General features: G+C 41.6%; 1 protein-coding gene across 4 annotated transcripts in view; it reads left to right on the top strand.

Annotated features, from left to right (window-relative positions):
- The window catches only part of MYO1B (myosin IB), a 184,917-nt gene that overhangs the window by 76,108 nt on the left and 82,359 nt on the right, over positions 1-26,450 (top strand). For all 4 annotated transcript variants that reach the window (XM_082630510.1, XM_082630511.1, XM_082630509.1 and 1 more), the window contains exon 4: positions 12,067-12,161. In XM_082630510.1, coding sequence (XP_082486636.1) covers positions 12,067-12,161 — 95 coding nt within the window. The remainder of the gene's footprint in view (positions 1-12,066; positions 12,162-26,450) is intronic.

Here is a 26,450-nt window from a genome sequence, read left to right as displayed (position 1 = left end):
TTTTTAGACGTGTATGGGCAAGGATCTCTTAGAACAAGGGGAATCATTGAGGACTTCCAAGAGAAGAGGGTGTTCGGTGGGGACAGTGGGGCAGAGGAGGAACCAACAGGCAGATAAGCCAGGAGAGAGAGCTAGGCTTGCTTCTCGGAAGGGCCTTGCTTGGGTTGTAATCTGTGGCACAGATTAATCTGTTAGAAGTAAGGCGCTTAGAGACTGGATTCTGGGTGAGTGGCCTGCCTGATTTTGACCCCTCTGGCCAGAAACTGGTCAGGATATCCATGAAGGAAGTTTTTAAGTTTAAGATTTTGTGTTGAAGATAGAAGCTTGTCTTGAGCTTATATTCTATAATGAAAACATACACTGGCACTGTGCATAGCTTTCCGGGACCTAATATTGGTATCCAGAGCACCTCAGGGCATGGTCTGTTCTCATCTGGGATCTCTTGCCCCTACCCTGCTGATCAGGGAGGATTTTTGCTGGCTTCCAGGACTTTATTCTTAGTTTCTCAAAGTTTGGTCTTTGAGCACAAAGTCTTTGCCAGATGACTTTTTCCCCTGCAGATGTGTGGTAATAATACTAACTGCCTGCTGGCAGATCTGAGTCTTTCTCTCAAATATATGTGTGATCTGTGTGTGTGACATTTCAAGGCAGTCATTTTCTTGTGGCCACTTTGCAGACATCGTGACCTGGCTTAAAAAACTTGCATGCTCTGTATTTAAGTCCATTTTGGAGCTGTGCTTTCTGTGTGCTGGAGTGATACGTTGTTTCAGACCCCTTTGTCAGTGTCAGGGCACTTTCCGTGTATCAGCACTAAATCTTCCTCCGGGGTAGCTCAAAGCATTGTTGCTTCATCATCCCCCGCCTCAGGTGTGGGCCGGGTTCTGCAAGAGAGTGGTGGAGAGCCAGAGAAGCTTGCGGAGGAGAGAGTGACCGGCTTGCATTTTATAAGGAGGAGGGTGGTGGGGAAGCCAGCCTGCAGAGCAAGTGGCGAGTGTCGTATGGTATTTTCCCATTTTTCCTGGTTTACTCTTTCTTACGTGGCCACTTTGAAGCCGTTTTTAAAAGGCAGACATTTTAGCATCTCTCTCTCTCTCTCTCTCTCTCAATCTCTCTCTCTCTCTCTCTCTCTCACACACACACACACACACACACACACACACACACACACACAATAGTTAACCAAATACTGTACAGAGCAGACCTCCTGGCATCTTGAGCCTGCCTTACCTTATTGTTGAAGCCTCTTCTGTATGAAGGGGACCAGGACTGGGGTAAGGAGGGAGTGGGAGTGAGAACCATCTGGGAGCCGCACCCAAGTGAGGAGTGGTCATCCTAGGTCCGCCTCTCAGAGAGGGCTGTCAGTCACCCCAAGCCCGGAGCCTGCTCATTCTCTGAGGGCGCTTCTGTCTCATGGTCTGATTCGTAATCTTCTGATTTCCTCCCTTTAGTCACTGAGTTGCTTTTTAAAATTGAGACATGGATTTGGCTGTGTAATATTTTTTTTCCTGTTTTTTTTCTGTTTAGAAACCCAGAGGAAAGATTTCTGCATTTTGTCTTTGGCTTGAATTTGTTGACCTTGTTGGAATAGGTACATATTAAACCCTGCTGGGGAGGAGAGCCTCTTAGGATCACTCCAGTTCAGTTCAGACGGCTGTGAAATTCTCAAGCAAGTGTCCAGTACTTCTGTCTGGTGCCTAAGCAAAATAAAAGCATTGTACTTAAAATCAGAGTACTCCATAGAATCATAATTTGGGGGGACAGGAATGATATAACCTTGCTTTGAGTTTAACAAATTTGGGGAAAAAACTTAGTTACAGAAACACATAAAAGCAAGAAGTTAAATCTGGCCGCAGTGAGGACAGGGGAGAAAGTCTTGTTAATGAAAAATGACGTCATATTTGGACAGCGTTGTATCATGGTGGCTTGTGAAAGTGACCTGCTTGGATATAGAAAATCCCTTTAAGAATTACTGACGCTCAGACCAGAAATGAGGAACTTGTCTAAGGCAGTAAAAAACCAGTGATGGAGAGGAGAGGAAGGGGAAGATTTGAAGGGTATTGGGTACCTGGATGAAAGAGTCAAGTAAAATTTTAATTCAAAAAAAATTTTTTCTGGTACTGGTATCCCTCGTGCTTTAGAGAGAGGTTTTTGTTGTTGTTTTTTAAGTGAGCCATGTAGACCAAATGACTTGTCTGCAGATGACTGAGTTATTATCTAGTTAGATAATACATGATTTCTCTAAACTGAGCACCTGAGGGTAGGGATGACATCATTTGTATTCCTCTGCCTGACACTCTTCGTGGCACATAGAATGTTTATTGAATTAGTAAGTACTAAATTCTCTTAAAATTATTTCCAAGATATTTCTTCCCTTACAATATCATGATATGAATTTAGCTAATTTCAGAAAGTCTCATTATTATTATCATTTTGCCAATTCACTTTCCTTTCTCCACAATAATATATGCAAACTCAGTTATTCCATTGTATATACCCTGTGGTCTAGTGTGTGTGTATGTATGTGCATGTACCTGTTTATAATCAGGCATCTTATTAATATTTGTTGATTTCATTGAATTTTGCATCCACTCTGTGAAATGGTGGTAGATCTCGTTCTTCAGATGTGAATATATTTATGACCTTGATTCCATAACATGCAAACTAAGACCCATCTGGCCTTTCAGTCTTTTATTCAGCTCCTGCTCTGTTGCGGACGCTGTGCAAGGGGCATCTTCTGCACAGCTCTGTAAGGCTGGATGCATAAACCAAAGCTTGAAGAAGTTGTTAGCTTTCCCTACTGCCCACTCCCTCTCCTCTGTGCTTTTTTTTTTTTTTTTTTTTTTTTTAAATAAACCACAGCAGTGTGTACTTGGAGTTCCCATTCAGATGCCATCTCCACTCAATGCCTTCCATGATAACCGAAGCCAGATTTCTCTGCACTTCTTCAGTACGTGGTGCCATGCAAGGAGCCCAGTGCAGCATCGTCTATTGCAGACGAATGTCCCTGTGTCTCTCTCTTTCTCTTACTGGAGGGAAACTGGGACTCCACCTCATGTCCTTGTATCCTGTGTACCTGGCAGGCACTGGCGGGGGCTATCAAAGTTAGATGATGCAGAGTGCTTGACATTTGAACATTGTAAACATGAAAGGTTGATTTTACTGAACAGTCGAAACTGTTTGGTTTGTGGATGTGAAGTGCCTTAGATCAGAATGTGTGTTTCAGTGTTACACAAAGACACACAGAATGGCATACAAGGTGGCACACTTTTACGCTTCAAATCAGTAGGGAGCACCTATCTGAAAAATCAGTTCGCGTTTTGAGAACTTGAAATCATTCTGTTTACTTTAAGGAATAAAACATTAAGTCCTAAGGACAATTAGGACGATCGTTGGAATAACTTCTCTTGGGATCGATTTCTCCTCCACCCCCAGGATTGAGTTGCCTGTAATACAGTCATAAAAACTATGAAATTGGTTGAAATAAGCTATTTTGCCAAAAAGCTAAGAAACAGTTGTGTTGGGAATTTGTTCAATTGTATTTACCTTGCTCAGGAAAGGCTATTCTTGTAGACAGTAACTGTGTAGTTACTTTTATGAGAGCTGGGTAATAAAAGATGATTGTTAGTATTCCTTTGTTAAAAGAGATGCTAAAAATACTTATAAGGGCTTCTTGAATTTGAATTAAGAGCCCAGTTGTCTGTTTGTTCTTTTCCCCAGATCAGGTGTGTTTTGTTAATTTCTGGACAGGGGAAATAACATAATTTCCTCCTTAACTCTGCATTCTCCCAGCCTCTGTCCTTGCATATGCCTTGGGGTTAAGATTTTACAGTTTTCCATGACATGCCTTTGTCAGTAAAAGTCATTTTTTCCCAATTTGAATGTTTTTAGGAGATTGCTCGTGTTTCTTACCTTCTCCCACGCCTCTTTTTGGGGGGACTTAGTGTCTTTCCTGTTCGACTAGAAGCTTGTGGAGGACAGATTCTCTTCATCTTCATTCCCAGAACCCTCACAGTGAATGAGCACAATGCCTCTCAGCTCATGGGTGCCTGGGAACCTCACCCCTGTGAATGTTCTCGCTAGCCTCCGCATACTCTTCCATTTTAGTTATTAGGGGACTGATTCAAGACAGTAGAAACCACCCACACTTCATTAATTTGTGAGATAAGGCCTGAAACAGCAAAGACTGATAAGCTGGAATCTGTGCTTTTAACTGCCTGCCAAGCCCCAAGCAGGATGCTGGCCCTGTGGAGGGCTTTCCCCTGTGGCCTCTCATGCTCAGGGCACCATTTGCAGAAGGAAGTCCTCAGCGGCAAAGGGATTACCGCTAAATTCCAAAGAGCGGCTTCCAGGCCCTGAAGGCAGATGTTTCCTCCTCACTGCCTTCATATCTTAAGTCCAGTCCTTTTCCTTCCTGACATAATTTAGTCTTTTTTAAACCTCTTATCTACTTCCTAATGCATGTCTTCAATACCTGGCTTTTGCAATCCACCTTTGAAAAGGAGTCATCCCTTGGCCCAGTCCACCTTCACATCCGTCTCCAGGAGAAGGAAGGTGTTTGAGGGACACTTAGCCAGCTGGCCTCGGCCGGGGTAGACCTGAGGAACTCCATTATGAAGATCCCGGACCAGGGCTTGAACACTGTGTCCCCTGCATTGGCAGACGGATTCTTAACCACTGCTCCATGAGGGAAGTCCCTATTGCTGTCTGTCTTGAAGGGAGACTTACTTTTGTTGTCTGACTTCTCTTGCTCTGAGGCTTGGATTGTTGGGAATGCTTACCAGTGTTGTGGCTGTGTAGGAATAACTGTACTGTTGTAAATATGTTAATTTACCATGCTTGCACAGGCACACCTCAGAGGCATTGTGGGTTCAGTTCCAGACCACCTCAATAAAGTGAATATCTCAATAAGGCAAGTCACACGAATTATCTGGTATCCCAGTGCATGTAAAAGTTATGTTTACACTGTATGGTAGTCTATCAATAAAGTGTGCAACAGCATTATGTCTTTAAAAAAACAGTGTACATACATTACATAAAAAATATAAAACAACAAGACAGTTATAATAGTAACATCAAAGGTCACAGATCACAGGTCACTGTAACAAATGTAAAAATAATGAAAAAGTTTGAAATAATTGTGAGAATTGCCAAAATGGGACCAACTAAGAGACATGAAAGTGAGCAAATGCTGTTGGAAAAATGGTGCCAATAGACTTGCTTGATGCAGGGTTGCCACAAACCTTCAATTTGTAAAGAACACAGTATCTGGGAAGTGCAATAAAATGAAGCACATTAAAATGAGGTATGCCTGTCCTGGCATAGGACAAGAATGTAATAAAGCTTTCCAGGATAAAAAAAGTTATAGTTACTTGGAACAAAGAAGTATAAAAACTTACTTTCCCTGAAGTTTTCCCTTAAGATATGATAGGATGAATGTTTCACAGAAGGGCATAACACTAATTTAACAGGGTGCTATTTTTCAAGTGAGTGAATGTTTCTGAATTGAGAATATGAGACAGTTATAGATGTACGGATACCTGCAATAGTATTTTACAAGGAAGGCCAGCATTGTGCCTCTCCTTTAAAAACAAACAAGCAAATAAACAGACCTCAAGGTTACTGTGCAAAACACACCACAAACAATTCCCTTTCTCCTTTTCCTTCTCTTCCACATCCTTGCTGTGGACTGCCTTAGCCCTTAATCGGGTTTAGTATGAAATTAGGAATTGGTGGCACACTTAGAGATTAGGAATTTTTTTTAAAAACACTTTTTGTTGCTTTTTTTTTTTTTTTTTTTTTTTTTTTTTGCGGTACACGGGCCTCTCACTGCTGTGGCCTCTCCCGTTGCGGAGCACAGGCTCTGGACGCGCAGGCTCAGTGGCCATGGCTCACGGCCCCAGCCGCTCCGCGGCATGTGGGATCCTCCCGGACCTGGGCACGAACCCGTGTCCCCTGCATCTGCAGGTGGACTCAACCGCTGCGCCACCAGGGAAGCCCTTGTTGCTTAATTTTAAAAGCACACAGTTTTTAGGGCCGAACCAGAGCTAGAAAGGAGAGAAATAGTTGAGATTTGTAGATCTCAATGTAGATGAGAATTTTGAGACAGCTATTTTAAGAGGGTTAAATTCAGAAGCAGAATTTCCCTAGTATGATTTGAAAGTATTCCAGGATTCAGGATTGAATGAAAGGGAATACTATTTTGAGAGGGCTCTTAAAGAAAAAGACAGAAACAGAAAGGTAGAAACAGTTATCTAAGTTCAGGAGAGTTTCCTGAGACAAAATTTGTTCTGTTAAGCACTTTGGCTAATGGCGATGACAAACTAAAAGTCCTCTAACGGATTTGACCGTTTCGGAGAGTGATTCCTCAAGCGCCTCATTAGAGGACAGCCAGAGGGACTGAAAAGTAGGGGGCTGCTTGGGAGAACATAAGCATAAGCTTTAGGCGGTGGTGGGTGATGTGTTGGGTGTCACATCGTCTTTTCTGCTTTGTACAGTAGGTGAAAGGAAGTGGCAGGGTGGAGCGCTTGGAGTTTGGGGAGAAGAAGCCCTGCCATCACCCTGGATGCCTACGAAAGCTGGGCCACGGTGGAGATTAACATTCTGAACAGAAATAAGGTGGAGAGGGCTTCCCTGGTGGCGCAGTGGTTGAGAGTCCGCCTGCCGATGCAGGGGACACGGGTTCGTGCCCCGGTCTGGGAGGATCCCACATGCCGTGGAGCGGCTGGGCCCGTGAGCCATGGCCGCTGAGCCTGTGCATCCGGAGCCTGTGCTCCGCAACGGGAGAGGCCACAACAGTGAGAGGCCCGCGTAACGCAAAAAAAAAAAAAAAAAAAAAAAAAAAAATAAGGTGGAGAAGGAACATAAACACCGACCAGATAATTTTGACCATGAAACCCAATCTTCTGCTCTGACAGAACATAACAGATGAGCCCCAAACCAAGCTTCCAAAACCTAAAAGTGATGGATACAGCTATTTGCAGACGTGCAGCAAACATGCTTGGTGTTGGGGAAAGTTCCGTTTAGCTGATCTGGAAATGAAGGGGGGACTTACACTCAAACGTCAGGTTTTCACTATTCTTAGAGCTCAACTAGAGGACAGACAAAACGGATGAAACCCCGCTCTTGATGTGGTGGGATGAAAACCATGTTTGCCCGTTGTTTTCGTCATCATAGTTCAATAAACCATTCATTTTTGTGTGTGGTAAATCACAATGATGACACGCTCACAAAATAATGCGAAGCATATGGGTCACAACTGTTTTTAAGCAGAAACTTCTCTAAAGATTTATTTAAGTTCCTTAATTATAGAGTGGTTGGGAAGGCTGGCATGTGGTTTCAGTTTAGTTATAAATGTTGGCCGTGGTGATGGGTATGTGCTAACGTTCCCAGAGACAAGGAGAACAAGATTGGGAGGGGAGCTGGTGTCCTTCAGGACCTGCTTGCCCCTTTGTCTTTTTTTTTTTTTTTTTGCGGTACGCGGGCCTCTCACTGTTGTGGCCTCTGCCGTTGCGGAGCACAGGCTCCGGACGCGCAGGCCCAGCGGCCATGGCTCACGGGCCCAGCCGCTCCGCAGCATGTGGCATCTTCCCGGACCAGGGCACAAACCCGCGTCCCCTGCATTGGCAGGCGGACTCTCAACCACTGCGCCACCAGGGAAGCCCCCCTTTGTCATTTTTAAGTGAAGTCAAGATCTTTCGTGTTTATACGAAATAAGTATGATGACATGTATGCTCTGCTTGAGATGCGTGTGCTAGGAGTCCAGGCCAGTTTTCCCAGTGCTTAAATACTTTAATTGGTAAATTTTCATGGCAGTTTGAAATCAGGGACTCTCCAGAGTCCTGACAAAATAACTATCCCTTTTAGCCTTTATCTTAAATTAAAATACACTCCTTGTTAGATGAATCAAGCCCAGTTTGGGGAACAGCAGTTAAGTATTCTGTCTAGATAGACAAGTGGAAAGTAAGTGTTCAAGCTAGGTGTTTTTTTGACTTGAAATAAACCCATGCCAGGGTCATTTGGTGATCTTCTGAACCCTCGTGTGTGTGTGTGTGTACACATATATATATGTGCATGCACAATCATATGTGGTTATTCACATTAGAAGTCATTTTGCATCCTTTGGGATCTGGTAATAGTGTAATATATAAAGCTAACTTGCAGTCTTAGGAACATGGGAAAAGGCCCGTGCTAACCCACGAAGAGGTCGGCAAATGTGTATGGTTGGAAAAGTTCATTTGTACATTTGCCGTAACATGCTTTCCTCTGTTTCTTGCCAATGATGAAAATGACAGCGGCATCACTGAGCTCTTGTATGGAGGTGGGAGGAGTGGGAGGGAGGAAGGCTAATCAGGAATCTGAGTAAAGCTCTCCTTCCCCTTGTGAAGGTCACAGAAGACGTGGCTTTCCTGTTCACCACCCTTTACGGAGTGCAGTCCAGTAGGGACTTTGTCAGTACTTGAGAGGATCCACTCATTCATTCATTCGTATTTTGGTATAGACGATGTCTTACGTTCATATCTCTGTGGGATGCACAAAGATTAATTACACAGAAAGGCTGTGCCCCCAGGAGCTTACACTCTGGTAAGGGATCAGAAGATGTCTGCATAACTAATCATGATACAGAAGGACATTGGACATTTATTCAGGACTTGATCACTTTTAAAGTGCTTTCAAACAGGTATACTTAATCCTCTAAATGGAAGTACGTGGCTACAATTTTTTTTAATAGTAATCTTTTATTTATTTATTTTTATATTTATTTTTGGCTGTGTTGGGTCTTTGTTTCTGTGCGAGGGCTTTCTGCAGTTGCGGCGAGTGGGGGCCACTCTTCACCGAGGTGCGTGGGCCTCTCACTATCGCGGCCTCTCTTGTTGCGGAGCACAGGCTGCAGACGCACAGGCTCAGTAGTTGTGGCTCACGGGCCCAGTCGCTCTGCGGCATGTGGGATCCTCCCAGACCAGGGCTGGAACCTGTGTCCCCTGCGTTGGCAGGCAGACTCTCAACCACTGCGCCACCAGGGAAGCTCCGTGGCTACATTTTTAATTTTGTACCTGAAGAAAACTCAGCCAGGGTGAGTGACTTGCTCGGGGTCCTGTAGGTGTTAAGTTGGGGGTTTGGGGCCCAGGGAACCCGGTCCATCCAGGATGCCTCTGCCTCTGGGATTCACTGTTTTGTCCGTTGTCCCAGTGTGCAGTGGTTCAGAGGGGGATGCTTGCTTCCTCCTCGGGGATTCAGAGAACACTAGAGAAGGATGAGGCCACTGAGCGACCTTGGCACTGGTCAACCTTGGCACACAGCAAGGCACTGTTTATTTAGGGGATGGCTGAAGGGATCTGAGGGTGAGGAAGACATGCTGGACGGAAAGCAATCAGTGTACATTGTTCACATAAGCAAGCTAAAGCAACATGTTACTCGAAAAAGTCCCTTTCTTGCCTTTTAGTTATATGTTCATTCAACAAATGAGTATATTTATGTGCAAGGCTTTGGTTGGAGTCATTGATGTGACGGTTACAATTAAGGCTTGTGGTGACTCTCTTTGGGGGCTCACACTGGTCCAGCCAGAGGATAAGGTCACAGATAATCTTAAGAGGATGTGAGGAGAGGGGAAGAATGTGATACACAGGATTTCTGGGTTCAAGTTATGACTGTCCTGATCTTGGACATGTCATGTCACCTCTCAGTCTCATTGGATCCTTTTTCTTTAAGGATGCAAGTAACATTCACTTCACAGAGCTACTGTAAGGATGAATTCTGATTATGAATAGGAGAACACTTCATTCAGCTCCTGGCACATTGAAGGTGCTCAGTACATTGTCATTATTAATGGCGCCACACATTTCCTGAAGAGAAGCCAAAGTCTGGTTGGCTGAATTGACGCTCTTCTGTGTCCCTTTCCCAGGCTCCTTGCCTCCCGATTGGTCTCTCTTACATGCTGTCCTGTGGCCCTGTGATCTCTGTCCAGAACACGGAGGTGGTGTGTCCCAGTGGTCAAGAGCACACTGCCAGTGTGACCTTGGCAAGTTCTGTCTTCACTTTTTGCCACAATTTCATCACCTGAAAATGGGATTAATAATAATTTATTCGTTGTAGTTTTGTTGTGAGATTTAAAATGATTAAATATGGGGGCTTCCCTGGTGGCACGGTGGTTGGGAATCTGCCTGCCAATGCAGGGGACATGGGTTTGAGCCCTGGTCCGGGAAGATCCCACATGCCGTGGAGCAACTAAGCCCACGTGCCACAACCACTGAGCCTGTGCTCTAGAGCCCGCGTGCCACAACTACTGAGCCCACATGCCACAACTACTGAAACCCATGTGCCTAGAGCCCGTGCTCTGCAACAAGAGAAGCCACCGCAGTGAGAAGTCCACGCACCGCAATGAAGAGTGGCCCCCTCTCGCTGCAACTAGAGAAAGCCCGCGCGCAGCAATGAAGACCCATCGCAGCCAAAAATAACAGATAAAAAAATAATAAATTTAAAAAAATGATTAAATATGAAGGGCCTGGGGACCATGCTGGTACAGGGTAAATGTGGCTACTTTTAGCTCTAATTACTCTCTGATTACTATGTGATCCTCTCCGTCTCTTGCTTACATTCCTTCTGGGTGGCTCCCGATCATCTCTATTCTCCTGATTTGGAGTCTGCCCATCTCTCTAGCGCATCACTCCTCAGGTTTTGCCTTTCAGCAGCTTGCAACTGCTTATACTCTTTACCCCACCTCCTAGGATATTTGGCCTTTGTTTTTGCCTAAAAGCCCTTTGTCTTGCTAATGAATTCTTTTTTTTTTTTTTTTTTTGCGGTACTTGGGCCTCTCACGGTTGTGGCCTCTCCCGTTGCGGAGCACAGTCTCCGGACGTGCAGGCTCAGCGGCCATGGCTCACGGGCCCAGCCGCTCCGCGGCCTGTGGGATCTTCCCAGACTGGGGAACGAACCCATGTCCCCTGCATCGGCAGGCGGACTCTCAACCACTGCGCCACCAGGGAAGCCCCCTAATGAATTCTTTAGGGCTGTTTTTCTACCTCTTAAGATACTCCTACTCCACACCCCTACCCCCTTGAGGTCTGGTTCTGCAATGTTTTGCACATATCTTTTTCCTTGCACTTAACCTATTTTCTATTTTGTATCTCTCTCCCCTGCATTGCTAGTGTGTTCTTCACATAAGGTAGACTCAATAAGTACTTGTTAATAAATGAATTAGAAGTGGAGCTTTCCTATTTTAAGTACAGTATCATATGGTCCCAATTATTTTTCAGTTAGTTAGAGGGAGCAAAATTTAGCTTGTTAGTAAATTTTGAGGAGGGGAAGGTCAACAGGAGGACTTTCTTGATAGGGGGCCCTTTGTCATCATAGAGCGCACAGGACTGGACAAGAACCATGGCAAACCTATAGTACCACCTGCCTCTGGTGGACCTTACAGTTTCAGCCATCTTGTTTGTGAAGGCAGTAGTTCTATGTTTAGCTTAGTGATGGTAATATCAGCTATTTGGTATTTGATAACATTTTTCTAATGTTTGAAAAATTCTTTTTCTCATTGTTTTGAAACTCCAGTGTATTGTCCTGGAAATAGCAACATTATCCAGTTGTGGACATGTGGACATGTACTCTATCTTTAGAGTACAATACATCAGTACCATTTCAGTTAAGAGAGAATGCGTAGGAGAAGGTAACACGGGCCACAAAGAATGGATAGCTTTATTTATTTACTTTAAGAATTTGAAGGAGGGCTTCCCTGGTGGCGCAGTGGTTGAGAGTCCGCCTGCCGATGCAGGGGACGCGGGTTCGTGCCCCGGTCCGGGAAGATGCCACATGCTGTGGAGCGGCTGGGCCCGTGAGCCATGGCCTCTGAGCCTGCGCGTCCGGAGCCTGTGCTCCGCAACGGCAGAGGCCACAACAGTGAGAGGCCCGCGTACCGCAAAAAAAAAAAGAATTTGAAGGAAATAAAATGTGATATCTCAGCTTTCTATCTAAAGCGTATCAGTGACCCTTTAAAGAGCCTGTAGTGAGTTATATCTGATAAACACATAATAATGAGCTGAATTTTAAGGACTTTTTTCCCATTATCCCCTGCAGCTTTGCCCTGTCAGATGAAGCATACAGATCCCTAAGAGATCAAGATAAAGACCAGTGTATTCTGATTACTGGGGAAAGCGGAGCAGGAAAAACAGGTAAGGCCACTGGACAACCTTACTTTCTCCTATAGAAGGGTAAACGCTGCACAGAATGACGTTGGCAGAGCGGATGGGTGGAGCCTCATTAGCGTGAAGCTCACAGGACTCATGCTGGGAAGGCTAGTGATTAGGATCCTGGAATGTTCTCCAAGAAGGACTTGCCTCATCTCTCACATGAAGGAGCAGGCACCTATCAAAAGGGTTCCAACCAACGTGGGAGTCTCTTTCTGGATTCTAGACCTTCCTGTTGCAGTTCCTGCGTACTTCAAGGTCTTTTACCTTCCCTCCAAGACACCAAGGTCTAGTGCGAGGTCTCACCACTTCCCTAAGGAATGCCAGACTGTTTGGGTTTGGAGATCCCACAACCACAGACTATCTCTGCTAAAAAGTGAGGGAGGGCACCAGGAAAATGCTGGATTTCACTGTAGAAAAGTCTTCCTCTGAAGCCTGAAGAATTGAGATTTTTGTACACATTTTTAGACAGGCTGGCAACCTCCCCATAAAACAACCCCTCAAATGGGGAGGGAGTGTGCTTTTTTTTTTTCTTGTGCTTTTAATAAAAGCAATCTGTGTGATTGTCTTGAGTGAGAAAGTGATTTTACACATGGTGCCCAGCTACCTGGAAAACGTTCAAAAGAGCTGTGATCTCTGAGTCCAAACTTGGACAGGTTAGAACCGCTGTTGTCAGTAGGTTTCTTTGATGGAACTGATGAGTCCATGAAAGAGGAGGATAGTATTTTCATAACTGGTTCATCTGTAAGATGTTCTTGTTTTATAGATAAGACTCTGATCATTGGTAATTTCTGCTAGTTTGCCAAAGTGGGATTTAAATGCTTCAACTTTACTTGGCTATTTAATTATCAGATTAATAACTTTGATTTCCTGATGCTCAAGATAGGAAAATCCCCCGTGGATATTTCAGTCAACTGACTGAATCCATTTTGTTCATTAGCCCTTAGTTAGATTTATGCCTTTAAAGTCTCCCTATCTGCACTGAAATGGCTTTTCTTTCTATACCTATTTCTTCCTCCACTTTCTTAAGGAGTACCTCTTCCCTACCCCTCAAAGTAGCTGGAGAAAGAATGGCTAGATAAGATGTGTCCAGCTCTCTTGCCAGAGCCCTTGGAGACATAGTGCACTGTTTCTTTGCACGGTTGTGCAGGTTCTAGGCTCTGGATGGGCAGAAAAGAGGGGAAAAGAGTGGCATGTAAGAATCTAAGGTAACAGAGAGCACAGACTCATATAATTGGAAGGGATCTTAGTTATAGACCATTTAGTGTAGGGTCCTCCCCAGGGACAGCCAAACTCCTTTTGTAGTGATGCAGGCCTCACTGCTTTGTAAGGCGGCCTATGGACTTTGTTACACAGGTTTGGAAACAAAAGTTCTTCCTTACCTAGAGGTGAATTCTGCCTCTATGTATTCGTCTTAACTCTGCAGTCTGGGACCTTACCAAATGAGTCTACTTTCTCTCCTACAGGACAATCACTTTTAATTCTTTGAAGTCATCCATCAAAGCTTCCTAGGGCTAAAAATCCCTTTTCTTTAAAAATTTCTCATGTGATACACATTCATTTATTCATTCATCTAGGAAATAATTCCTGAGTACCTACTAGGTGAAGGGTACTGGAGTAGGTACTAGTGATACATTGGTGAGCCAGACACCATTCCTGTCCTTGTCAAGTTTATAGTGTAGTACAGGAGATAAACAATAGCTCTACGCTATATATGTACATACGTCTAAATGTATACATGTATACATACAATTTATATACAAAACATTAAGTGTAGTGAAGTGAGGTATACACTTGTAAGGGTGCTTATACGAACATGTACCAGGAGGATTGAATCTCGTGCCCAAATTCCTCACTGTCATGGTCATATTATTCCAGAATCTTCCCAGTTTGTCAATGTGCTTTATAAAATTGCATCCCAAGAAGTAAACAGAATACTTCAAATTTGCTCCTGGTTATTGTGAAACTATTGCCCTCTTAATGTGGATACTAGACTTCTATTAATGTGGTACATGTATTGACTCATATTGGTCTTTTCATCGAGCAGGATGTTATAGGTTTCTTGTATATTAACTTCTGTTTGGTCAGATTTTCTCAGTTGGGTATTGTTCAACAAAATTATTTTAAGCCTACATGTAGAATCTTTTGTTTATGATTCTCTTCCCTCCCATAGAACCACTGCCATGCCATTGGGAAATAATAATAGTAGCTAACTTCCATGAGCACTTACCATGTGTTGGGCATTGTGGTTAGCATATTGCACGTATGAGATAAGTATTCTTCTTATCCCCATTTTTATGATGGGGAAATTGAGCCACAGAAAGGTTAAACAACTTGCTTAAACTTACACAGTGAGTAAGTGGCAGAGCTGGGATCTTGAACGCAGGTGGATATATAGCTCTAGAGACCCCACTTGTCTTAGCTCAGGCTGCTGTAACGAAATACCAGAGACTGAGTGATTTAAACAACAGACATTTATTTCTCATAGTTCTGGAAGCTGGGAAGTCCAGTCAAGGTGCCTGGTGAGGGCCTTCTCTCTGTGTCCTCACATGGGAGGAGAGAGTTTAAAAGTGAGCCTGAGCAGGCTCTGGTCTTCTTCCTCTTATAAGGACATTAATCCCATTACCAAGGTCCTACCCTCATGTCCTCATCTAAACCTAGTTACCTCCTGAAGGCCCCATCTTGGAGGTTAAGGTTTCAACATATGAATTTCAGGGGGACACAAACATTTAATCCATGGCACCATTTTTACCCACTATGCTAAGCTGTATCTTCATACTTTGAACATGATTCTTTTTGAGTGCCATTAAACCCATTGCCCTTGTTGGTAATTTTTTTTAAAACTAGCCTCCAGTGTCTCTTTAAGGCAGGGATTATGTTTTCTTCATCTCTGTGTCCCTATAGCCTGACTTAATGCCTGGGACTCATTAGGCAATCACTGCATATTTAAATGATTGAATAAATGCCATCCTCCAACCCGAGCACCCTTCTGTGTCTTAATTTAAGAAATTGACAAAAATACTGAATCGGACCAGGACAAAGACTGATCCTGACAACTGAAAATTGAAATATAGTTAATTCGTTAAAAGTTAATTTGGGGGAATTCCCTGGCAGTCCAGTGGTCACGACTCTGAGCTCTCGCTGCCGAGGGCCCGGGTTCAATCCTTGGTCGGGGAACTAAAATCCCATAAGCCTCGTGGCACGGCCAAAAAGAAAAGAAAAAGTTGTTGTGTTGATTAGTTCTGGATCATCTTTCTTTATCTTTCTATATTCTCTTTAGGGCGGTCACAGCTAGTCTCAGATTATGTTTTTGCCTCCTAAACTGTACACTCCACTCAGTACCTCTTACTTTGTCTTCCAGCTTACACATCCAGTACCTGCTTGACAAGTCTATGTGGGTCTCTCAGAGGCATCTCAAACTAAGCATGCCCTAAATCGAACTTTTGATTTTACCCTCCTACCCAAACTTCCTGGTCTCAATAAATGGGACCACCCATCAGCCTAGTTTCTCAAGCTAGAGATGTAACAGTCATCCTTGATATTTTCCTTTCCTGTATCTTCCACATGAATCCCATTTTCTAATTCTGTCCACCCTACCTCTAAAATATATCTCATGCCAAGTTCTTTCTTCCTTTTCTTTGTATCCATATGGCGACTCTAGTTAGACTAAGCCACCAACCATTACTTCCTTTGAGGACTGTTTGTAGCAATATCTAACAGGTCTCTTCTTTTCCCCCTATGCTTGCCTACAATTTTTTTTCACAGACACCAAAATGATCTGTAAAACTGAAAACTGGATCAAACCCTTGGCCTGTTAAAAAAATTTTGTTTCGAGTTACCTTTTTGTGTGTGTGCATGGTGAGAACTTTTAAGATCTACTCTCTTAGCAACTTTTTTATTTAGCCTCACCGCACGGCATGCAAGATCTTAGTTCCCCCACCAGGGATCAAACCCATGCTCCCTGCAGTGGAAGCACAGAGTCCTAACCACTGGACTGTCAGGGAATTCCTCTGAGCAACTTTTAAGTATACAATACAGTGTTAACTATAGTTGCCATGATGTACATTAGATCCCTAGAACTTCATCTTATAACTGGAAGTTTGTACCTTCTGACCACCTTTCACCCATCTCCATTTCCCCCTTCTCCTTCCCAAACCAACAATCTACTCTTCTCTTTGTTTCTATGAATTTGTCCTTTTTTTTTTTTTTTTTTTTTAGATTCCATATATAAGTGAGATCATACAGTATTTGTCTTTCTCTGACTTATTTCAGTTAGTATAATGCCTTCACGGTTCATCTGTGTTGTCACAAATGGCAGAATTTCCTTCTTTTTTTTTTTTTGGCTGAACAATAGTCAGTTGTGTGTGTGTGTATATATATATATATATATATATACACACACACACACAGACACACACACCACATTTTTCTCTATTCATTCGTCCATAGACAGACACTTACTTGTTTCCATTTCTTGACTATTGTAAATAATGCTGCAATGAACATGGGAGTGCAGATATTGCTTCAACATAGTAATTTTTTTTACTTTGAATATATACCCAGGAGTGGTATTGCTGGATCATATGGTAGTTCTATTTTTAATTTTTTGAGGAACTTCCATACTGTTTTCCATAGTGGCTGCACCAATTTACATTCCCACCAAGAGTGCATAAGAATTCCCTTTTCTCCACATCCTCTCCAACACTTACTTCTTGTGTTTTTTTGATATTAGCCATTCTGACAAGTGTGAGGTGGTATCTCATTGTGGTTTTGATTTGCATTTCTCTGATAATTAATGATGTTGAGCATCTTTTCATGTGCCTATTGACCATCTGTATGTCTTCTTTGGAAAAATGTCTATTCAGGTCTTCTGCCCATTTTTTAATCGGATTGTTTGGGGTTTTTTTGGTTGAGTTGTATGAGCTATTTATGTATTTTGGATATTAACCCCTTATTGGTCATATTATTTGCAGATATTTTCTCCCATTCAGTAGGTTGCCTTTCCATTTGTTAATCATTTCTTTTGCTGTGCAGAAGCTTTTGCCTTTCCATTTATTAATCATTTCTTTTGCTGTGCAGAAGCTTTTTAGTCTGATGTAATCCCACTTGTTTATTTTTGCTTTTGTTGTTTGTGCTTTGGGAGTCATATCCAAAAAGTCATTGCCAAGACCAGTGTCTTAAGAGTTTTCCCCTATGTTTTCTTTTAGAAGTTTCACAGTTTCAGGTCTTATATTTAAGTCTTTAATCCATTTTGAGTTAATTTTTGTGGGTGGTAGTTAATTTTTGTCAGTTCCATTCTCTTACATGTGTATATCCAGTTTTCCCAACACCATTTATTAAAAAGACTGCCTTTTTTCCATTGAATATTCTTGGTTCCTTTGTCAAATATTAGTTGACTGCTTATGCATGGGTTTATTTCTGGTCTCTTGATTCTGTTTCATTCATCTATGTGTCTGTTTTTATGCCAGTATCATACTATTTTGATTACTGTAGCTTTGTAGTATAATTGGAAATCAGGGAGTATGATGCCTCTAGCTTTGTTCTTCTTTCTCAATGCTGCTTTGGCTATTTGGGGTCTTTTGTGCTTCCATATGAATTTTAGGATTGTTTGTTCTATTTCTGTGAAAAATGCCATTGGAATTTTGACAGGGATTGTATTGAATCTATAGATAGCTTTGGATAGTACAGGATGTTTTAACAATATTAATTCTTTCTGTTCACGAATGTGAAATAGCTTTCCATTTGCTTGTGTCACTTAAATTTCTTTCACCAATGTCTTATCATTTTCAGTATACAGATCTTTCACCTCTTGGTTAAATTTATTCCTAAATATTTTATTGTTTTTGTTGCTATTGGAAATAGGATAGTTTTCTTTATTGCTTTTCAAAATTATGTATTGTTAGTATAAAGAAATGCTACTGATTTCTGTATGTTGATTTTGTATCCTACAACTTTACTAAATTAGTTTATTACTTCTTACAGTCTTTTTGGTGGGGTCTTTTGGATCTTCTGTACATAAGGTCCTGTCATCTGTAAACAGAGACGATTTTACTTCTTCCTTTCTGTTTCTGATGCCTTTTATTTCTTATTCTTGCCTAATTGCTCTGCCTGGGACTTTCAGTACCATGTTGAATAGGAGTGGAGAGGGTTGTCTTGTTCCTGATCTTAGAGGAAAAGCTTTCAGCCTTTCACCATTGAGTATGATGTTACTTGCATGCTTGTCCTGTATGGCCTTTATTATGTTGATGTATACTCCTTCTTTTTTTTTTTTTTTTTGCTTTACGCGGGCCTCTCACTGTTGTGGCCTCTCCCGTTGCGGAGCACAGGCTCCGGACACGCGGGCTCCGCGGCCATGGCTCGCGGGCCCAGCCGCTCCGCGGCATGTGGGATCTTCCCGGACCGGGGCACGAACCCGCGTCCCCTGCATCAGCAGGTGGACTCTCAACCACTGCGCCACCAGGGAAGCCCCGATGTATACTCCTTCTTTATCTAATTTGTTGAGAGTTTTTATCATGAGAGGATGTTGAATTTTGTCACATGCTTTTTCTGGATCTATTGAGATGATCATATGACTCTATTCTTTTATTCTATTAAAATGTGATGTATGTGTTAAATGTGAGGTATCACATTTATTGATTTGCATGTGTTGGACCATCCTTGCATCCCAAGGATGAATTCCACCTGATCATGGTATATGGTCCTTTTAATGTGCTGTTGAATTCAGTTTGCTAGTATTTTGTTGTGAATTTTGGCCCTTATATTCATTAAGGATATTGACCTATAGTTTTCTTTTCTTGTAGTATCCTTATCTGGCTTTGGTATAAGGGTAATGCTGGGTTTGGAAGAGTTCCCTCTTCTTTGTATTGCAAGAGTTTGAGATAGTTCTGGTCCTGGGCTGTTCTTTTTGGGAGGTTTTTGATTAGTGATTCAATCTTCTTAGTAGTAATCGGTCTGTTCAGATTTTCTATTTCTTCATGATTCTAGGAACTTATCCATTTCTTCTAGGTTGTCTAATTTGTTGGCATATAATTGTTCATAGTAGTCTCTTATGTTCCTTTATTTCTGTGGTATCTGTTGAATGTCTCCTTTTTCATTTATAATTTTATTTATTTGAGCCCTTTTTTCTTTTTTTCTTGGTTAGTTTGCCAGTTTGGTTTATTTTTTCAAAGAACCAACTTTTAATTTTGTTAATCTTTTCTACTGCTTTCCTATTCTGTTTCATTTATTTCTGTTCTAATCTTCATTATTTCCTCAAAAAAGCTGTATCTTCTGCTAAGATTGGGCTTAGTTCTTGTTTTTCTAGTTTTTTGAGGTATAATGTTCGGGTTTTTTTTTTAAGATCTTTCTTTTATTCTTGATGTATGCATTTATAGCTATAAAATTTCCTCTTGGAACACTCTTGCTGCATCTCATCAGTTTTGGTATATTGTTTTTCCATGTTTGTGTGCCTCAAGATTTTTTTTGCATAAAAATATTTAATAGTTTCCATTGCACCAAAATATAAGCCAAACCCCGTGTGCCTGTTACACAAGATTCTGCTTGATCTAGCCTCGACCTTGTTCTTCACCTTCCCCTCATGCTTTCCCCCCTTCTAATAGCAGCTCATGTTACTTTTCACTAAAAGGCTTGCTGTTTATTGCATGTAGCCAATGTCATTATATAGAGTTTCCCACCCCTCTTTAGATCATTCATTTGAACTCTGGGTATAGGCTCTTACCACTGTTTACACAGAAATTTGTGATATCTTTGGTTGTTTAGGACTCTTTCTTTCCAGTAAGAACTTTAAGAGGATGTTGGTATCTTGGGGGAAAGTTTTTGCTCCTTCCGAGTCACTAACCAGTTCTTTTCTTGTGAAACAGAATTTAATTCTTAGAAGCAATACAGCTTCTTGTTTGCTTCCAGGTTAACCAGTGAAAATAATGGCAAGGCAAGTTAAAAACTGTGTCCCTTGACAGAAGTCAATTGTATTGGTGACGTATCTCATGCCACCTACCCCTACCTCAAGCCCTTTGACTGTATCTACAAGCCTATTCATTTCACATGTGTTTCCTTTTTTAAAGCATAAGGGAGGAAGAGATGAAAATATTCCTGAGCCTATTAACTTTTTTAGATTTTTACTCATTCTTCATCATGTCTGAAGATTTCTTTGAGTATCTGATTGTTTCAGTTTGTTCCTGAGTGAGTCATCAGAAGTGGGTTGTAGTCACTGGTTTGATTGGTATTGGCCAGTTCTTCATCTCCTCTGGAACATGTGTTCCAAGAAGACAGCACATCCACTCATGAACCATGTTAGTATATGACCTCCTCCTTCTCAGAGAGTTGTAAACCATACTGCTTCCTCCTGGAGCAAAATTCCATCTCCTGGTAGGCTCGTGTACCTTCTTTACTGAGAAACTGAGTGGAGGTTGCTGTTACTGTTTCATAGGGAGGGCATTCATTCTTTTCTGAGAAAAACAAAAACACCTTTTTCCTCTGGTGGAAAATCTAGTGGCACATGGAGTTCATTCTTCTTTTCTATATTTTTCTCTTCTCTTTTCTATTTTTCTAGTCAATAACTTGTCCTCTTTGTTTCAGTGTCCCATTCACCACTTGAAATCCTATCGTTTTCCCTGGATTTAGTCCTTTCTAGGACCCCTTTGCCCTCTGTCATAAGCTGAAGAATGGACAGCTGCTTCACAGGGTCATCACCTCCTCCTCTGGTAGGAAACTGTTTACAGGTGCTGCTTCAGTAAGAAGCTGGAGGGGGTACCACAGACACCCTGGAGCAGTACGTCTCAAACCTTCCACCGGATTCCCTTCTCTTGTAGTCTGCTGCTGACCAATACCAAAAAAATAAAATAAAAGAAGACATAGAAAATTCAGGCCCCAATTTCTGGTTTTAGTTTCCACAGACAAAATAAACTACCAAATTGCTACAAAAACTTCTCAATGCCCACTCCCATGTGTAGATAGACCAGTAGCAGTCCATGGGCCAACCAGCTTTTGAGTAGTGCTGGTCCTCAGACCGTACTTTGAGTAGCACTGTCCAGAAGTCACTCCGAGCATTTGTCTTGTTTTTGAGCTACTGTGCTTTTTAGATCTGGTGATGTTTCACTTGTCCATTATCACTAAAATCCTGGTGCTGGGCAGTGGACACTCCTCCTGAGAGCTGCTGTTTTTAAATATCACTCAGCTGTACTCTTTGGTAGCTGCTCAGCCCTTTCTTTACATTTATAGATCCCAATAGCATCTCCTACCTCTCCATTTCCATAGAGACATTTAGTGTTTTACTTAGGTATTCCCATCTTTTTCTACTTTTCTTTCTTTTTGAAAGCAGGGGTACAGAAATTGTTTCAAATTGTATTAAGGTTTTAATTGTCATCAGACTATAGTTTTGAGTAAAGCATAGACTTTGTGTTGTTTAATGTCTCTGTTTCATGGAGATTACTTACGGGAAAATGAAATGATGGAAAATAATACAGAGATTGCAGTACAGTTTGTGAGGAATTTCAAGAAGGGGTTTAATCTCAATTCTGTGGGGAAGAGGAATGCCAGGCCATTTTTGAAATGTCACATTATCTTAGTCATCAAATTTTTTTTGAATACATGTAGCTATTAGCATTTTTGTGTTAGTGAATGAATGAAAGAAGAAGAGAACTAACATTTATTGAGGGCCTGGACCGTGCTATGTACTTATGTATAGTATCTCTTTTCAGTGAGAGTTTTTGCTTAATAGCATATACAGAACCACCATGTAGTATCAGAGGGCTCATTTTATAAGAAGTAATTAAGTTAACGAGGTTGTAAACCCCCCTTGGCAGATGATGGTGTTATTGGTCTTAAACACTGGAGACACTCTTACACCGTGGGGTTGTATAATGTGGGAACTCAGGGAAAGGCGTGAACATTTTGAATCCTTTGGGGTCCTATTTAATTCATTACTGCTGTGCTAAATAAAAAATTCATCATGCCTCATAAAAGTGCCCAACTATTTCTAGGCAGTGAACTCACAATTCACTATCATGAATACAAATAGTTTGTGGAAAATCATTCAAGCACTGATGGGGGCAGGGAGGCAGAACATGAGGGAACCATCATAACTGCATTTTTCCAAGGACATCAGAGTAAACTGTGGGCCTGAGAAGATGAGCCTGATATAAAAAAGCATTATAAATTATTTGATTTCTAATTTTACAGTTACATCAGTTTCTAGGAACTCAGCAGCCATCTGCTAAAAGAGTTACGAAGCCTGCCTTGCTCACTAAGACCCTTGGTTCTGAACCCCATATGACCTTGTACTGCTTTACATCTGTGATAGTTTTCTGACTCGGTCAGCGACAGAGATGTGACTGGCTGACTGTAGCCTAAACATCCATGAGCGTTTTACAATGCTGAATATCTCCGCATGGAAGCAGAATAGCTAAGCAAGCTCAAGGCCAAAATGTCGTGAGCTTTGTTTTGTTTCTTCCTCATGTGAGAGAGGCCTCTCTTGACTCACGTGTTTTACATGAATTGTCAGATTTTGTGGCCAACTTTCAGAAGCAAAGCAACTTACATATAGTTGTATTTCAATAAAAACATTGCCATTCATGATTCCTCTTGGGGCAGAGGCTGTGTTTCTCATTGCAAGACCCATGTTTTTGGTACAGTGATTGGGGCAGTTCCCAGCTGCCTGTCGGGTCAGTTTGGATGTGCTGCAGCTGGGTGATTTTGCAGCACTGCAGACTCAGGACTGCTAAAAAAGGGTGTTCTTCTATGTTTCAGAGTCCTTGTTTCATTGTATACAAACATGGCTTGCTTGATTTAGGCAGTCATACTCTTTAGGTCACTGGACGACCAGACCTCTGTAAGCATAGTCCCTAGAAAAACTTGGGTGTCTTAACCAAGGAGATAGAGAAGTATAGAAGTAGATAAATATGTCAGTATTTGTGTGTGTATAAATGTATGGCTTTCTCTATGCTATACGACATATATGACATAGTTTATATGATATGTATGTGACCTATGATATTACTTGTATCTATGAATGCATGCATCGATATTTGTTAACTCCTGGATAAATTTATTAGCCCTGAAAAAAAAAACTCAGAATAAGCCTTGCTTGTGTTCCTACCTTTTTTTTCCTGACAGTATCTGTGTGGAGCCTGCTCGATTCCATGCCTAGGTTTTCATACTTGCCCATGAGATTCCCATCCTTTTGTCCTCATGGTTACAGATGTCTTTCATTGTTTTCCCTTTCTCATTCACTGATTGCTATTTCACAATGTTTTCTTACATAAAGAATATTATAGTATATGAATTTATATGATTATATGATTACATAGTTATATAATAACATATAGTAGATACTATTCACAACCCAGTGCAAGGTACCAGAGTATACAGAGTTAAATTACTTATCACTCTTACCTTAACAGGAATTTAAAATTCCCAGAATCACAAACAATCATCTATAACCCCTTTCCATTCTTTATAGAAATTAATTCTGGTCTAGATATTTTGGTCTAGAAATGTTTTGTTATAGGCCATTCGTTCATTAGTGCAGGATATCTGATAACCCTAGATGTTCTACTGTTTTCTGGTGAGAAGATATTTTGGCTTTGAAGACTTCATATTTTGTTTGTCCAACTCAATGCATTTTAAAATTCAACATTCAAACATATATATGCGCATAAATCTACATATGTAAAGTATCTGTGAGTTAGAGAAAATAATGAACTAAGAATGAGTTCTGAGCAATGCTGTTATGATTTGCCAATTTTAAATGCCAGTGTTCTTATATCTGGAATGGCAGTGCTTTTCAGTATTTTGAGTACACGTGAAGAATACACCTTTTTGCCCTAATAGAATCCTTTTATATTTTTACAGCAAACATGCAAGACGTTGTCACTGAGAGTATGATTACTAGATTAATGTATTCAGTCTACTCAAAAGTATTGCCTTGGAAAATGCTTAAGATTTTATGCTGTGCTTGCCAAGGTCATGTTTAGTTGGTTCCTATGATAGTCAACATGATTTAAGAACTAGGCTTTGCAGTATGGAGGAGGATGATAATTTAATTCTTGATTCTCCTCAGAAATACAATATTTTTCATTCATAGAGGTTATTACATAGAGTTTTGATTTGGATAAATATGTAAACATTTGGATAAAGATCCAAATTTATTTGAACTTTAGCACAGAAGAGCCAAAGGAAATGAAGCAGAAAACCTCATGAGATAACTGTTACTTCCTGTTTGCAGCATGGTGAAATATAATGAAAACAGTCCTCTAAACTACATTGGACCTTGCAACTTGTCCATACAGGTTTACTGATTTTTTCTGAAGTAGTGACTATCTCATGAACTACTTGAGTTAAAGATCAAGTATTATGTCAGGAAAAAAATAATGAGTTGTCTCTTTTAGACAATGAGACTTTGGAGAAAATTACCCTTAATCCCAGCTTCCAAAAATGAATTATTAAAATGAGCACAGTAATAGAATTCCTGAAGATAGTTAAGAACCTGAGCATAAACTCTTTTTAACAATTTAGAAAGAAGGATCTTCGAAGTATATTTAAAAATGACATTTGAATTACTTAAATAGATTTAAAGTTAATAAAACTGATTCCTAGTTTCAATTTAAGTTAACCCATCTTTACATCTCAGTAGATATTGTGGGTTTATGTACAATTTAACAGCCATGTGATGTAGGTCCGATCCAAATTCCAATAGATCTTCTCCTGGCGCCATTTTTAAATAGATTTGACCCTGAGAAAATTTGATGCCATTTAGTTCAGGCCATTAAAAGGTCTCTGAGAGGTCAAATCAATTCTAGCAGCCACCAAAGAGTTCTCATTCTTGGTTGATCACCCCCGCTCTGTCTGCTCCCACACACATACACACTAAGCAGTTTGTCCATGGTGTCCATCCTGGACCAGAACAGGATTTCCAGAGAACTGGGTGTAGCCATGTATCTGAGGTTTGAGTTTCGGCTGCAGTGAGGTTCATAATCACTGGAATAAGCAATATAGGCTGGCCTGGACTTTTACTATTTCTTGCCAGTTTACCTAAAAGAAAACTTAGCTTTTCATGTAAAATATATTTGTGTGTGTGTGTTTGCCTCTATCTGGAGTTATTTTGCCTATAAATGCTTCCACTCTTCTAATAGTGTAATGGGTAGGAAGGCTAGAAATTCAAGTCAAGGAAGAATATACAAAATACTTGTGAGAGTGTAGGTGGGGATGGGGAGCAAAGAATGCTGCTGAGAAAGCAGGATGATGAGAAAGCCTGGAGGTGAGTTGTTTCAGAGGCCAGACTGTAGGGTTAGAATGTGTGGGCGATGCAGGAGGGTTGGCCCACAGTTGGAGACCAGGTAGCACAAGATGTCAGGAATTTGCTGGGAGGGCAGCCTCACCTGACTTTGAAAGCCAGGGAGCCTAGAAACAAAGTATCCCAAAGTGACAGAAGAAGAGTTCCAGTGTGAACTGGTGGGTAGAGGAGAATGTTAGCACCAAGAAGTGAAATGAAATGTAATGGTATATAAACTCTGTTCATGACTGAGGCCAGTTCAGCCTGATGGAGCAGCAGAAGTGTGTCCATACAGTTCACTGGCCTTTAGATAGTTAAACCCTGAGAACGTTGGAAAACGTAGCTCAGGAACTTTACACAATGGAGGATGTGTTAAGGGACTGTGTCCTTTGGAAGGAGGACATTGCAAAGATGAAAAGACTGATGTTTCTCAGTTACAGTCTTTAAAAGGAGACTGCAGAAATCCACCATCACAGACCACCAGAGAATCTACTTGGACCCATTCTCATTACCCAGAAAGCAAACTGGAGGGAGATTTAACGCCAACCATCGAAGAAGCACCCAGCATCCCACCACAATCCTCAGCTCCGTGAGATCATCTGCTTCCTCTGCACCATATTTGCTAGCACTCCCTTGAGAACTTTATGGGACCTGCATAGATTCTTGGTGCTCTGTGGCTCCTGTTGTTAGTTGATGCTTTGGGGTTGTATATAGGCCCTGAAGCACCCGTTGGGCCGTGCGCCCAAGGTCGCATTCCAACTGCTCATTTATTATTTCTTCAGCGGTGGGAAATGGGCTGGAAGTCACCTGCAGGTCTCCCAGTGAGAAAGAGCAGCGTTGAGATTTGTCCCCTTACACCCACAGGTAGGGGTACTGCCACTCACACCTGGGGAAGGCTTTCCTGCCCTCAGACAGTGGCAGCAGAGCAAAGAACTTGCAAGAAAGCAAGATTTGGGGAGATTGGTTTTTCTTGCCTTGACTGCCTGGACCTGGGCCCATGTTTTATT

The sequence above is a fragment of the Mesoplodon mirus genome (genome assembly GCF_964341445.2).
Source record: "Mesoplodon mirus genome assembly, chromosome: 8".
NCBI classification, from domain to species: Eukaryota; Metazoa; Chordata; class Mammalia; order Artiodactyla; family Ziphiidae; genus Mesoplodon; species Mesoplodon mirus.
Note: the sequence above shows the minus strand (reverse complement) of the source record. Positions and strands in the feature narration are given on the sequence as shown.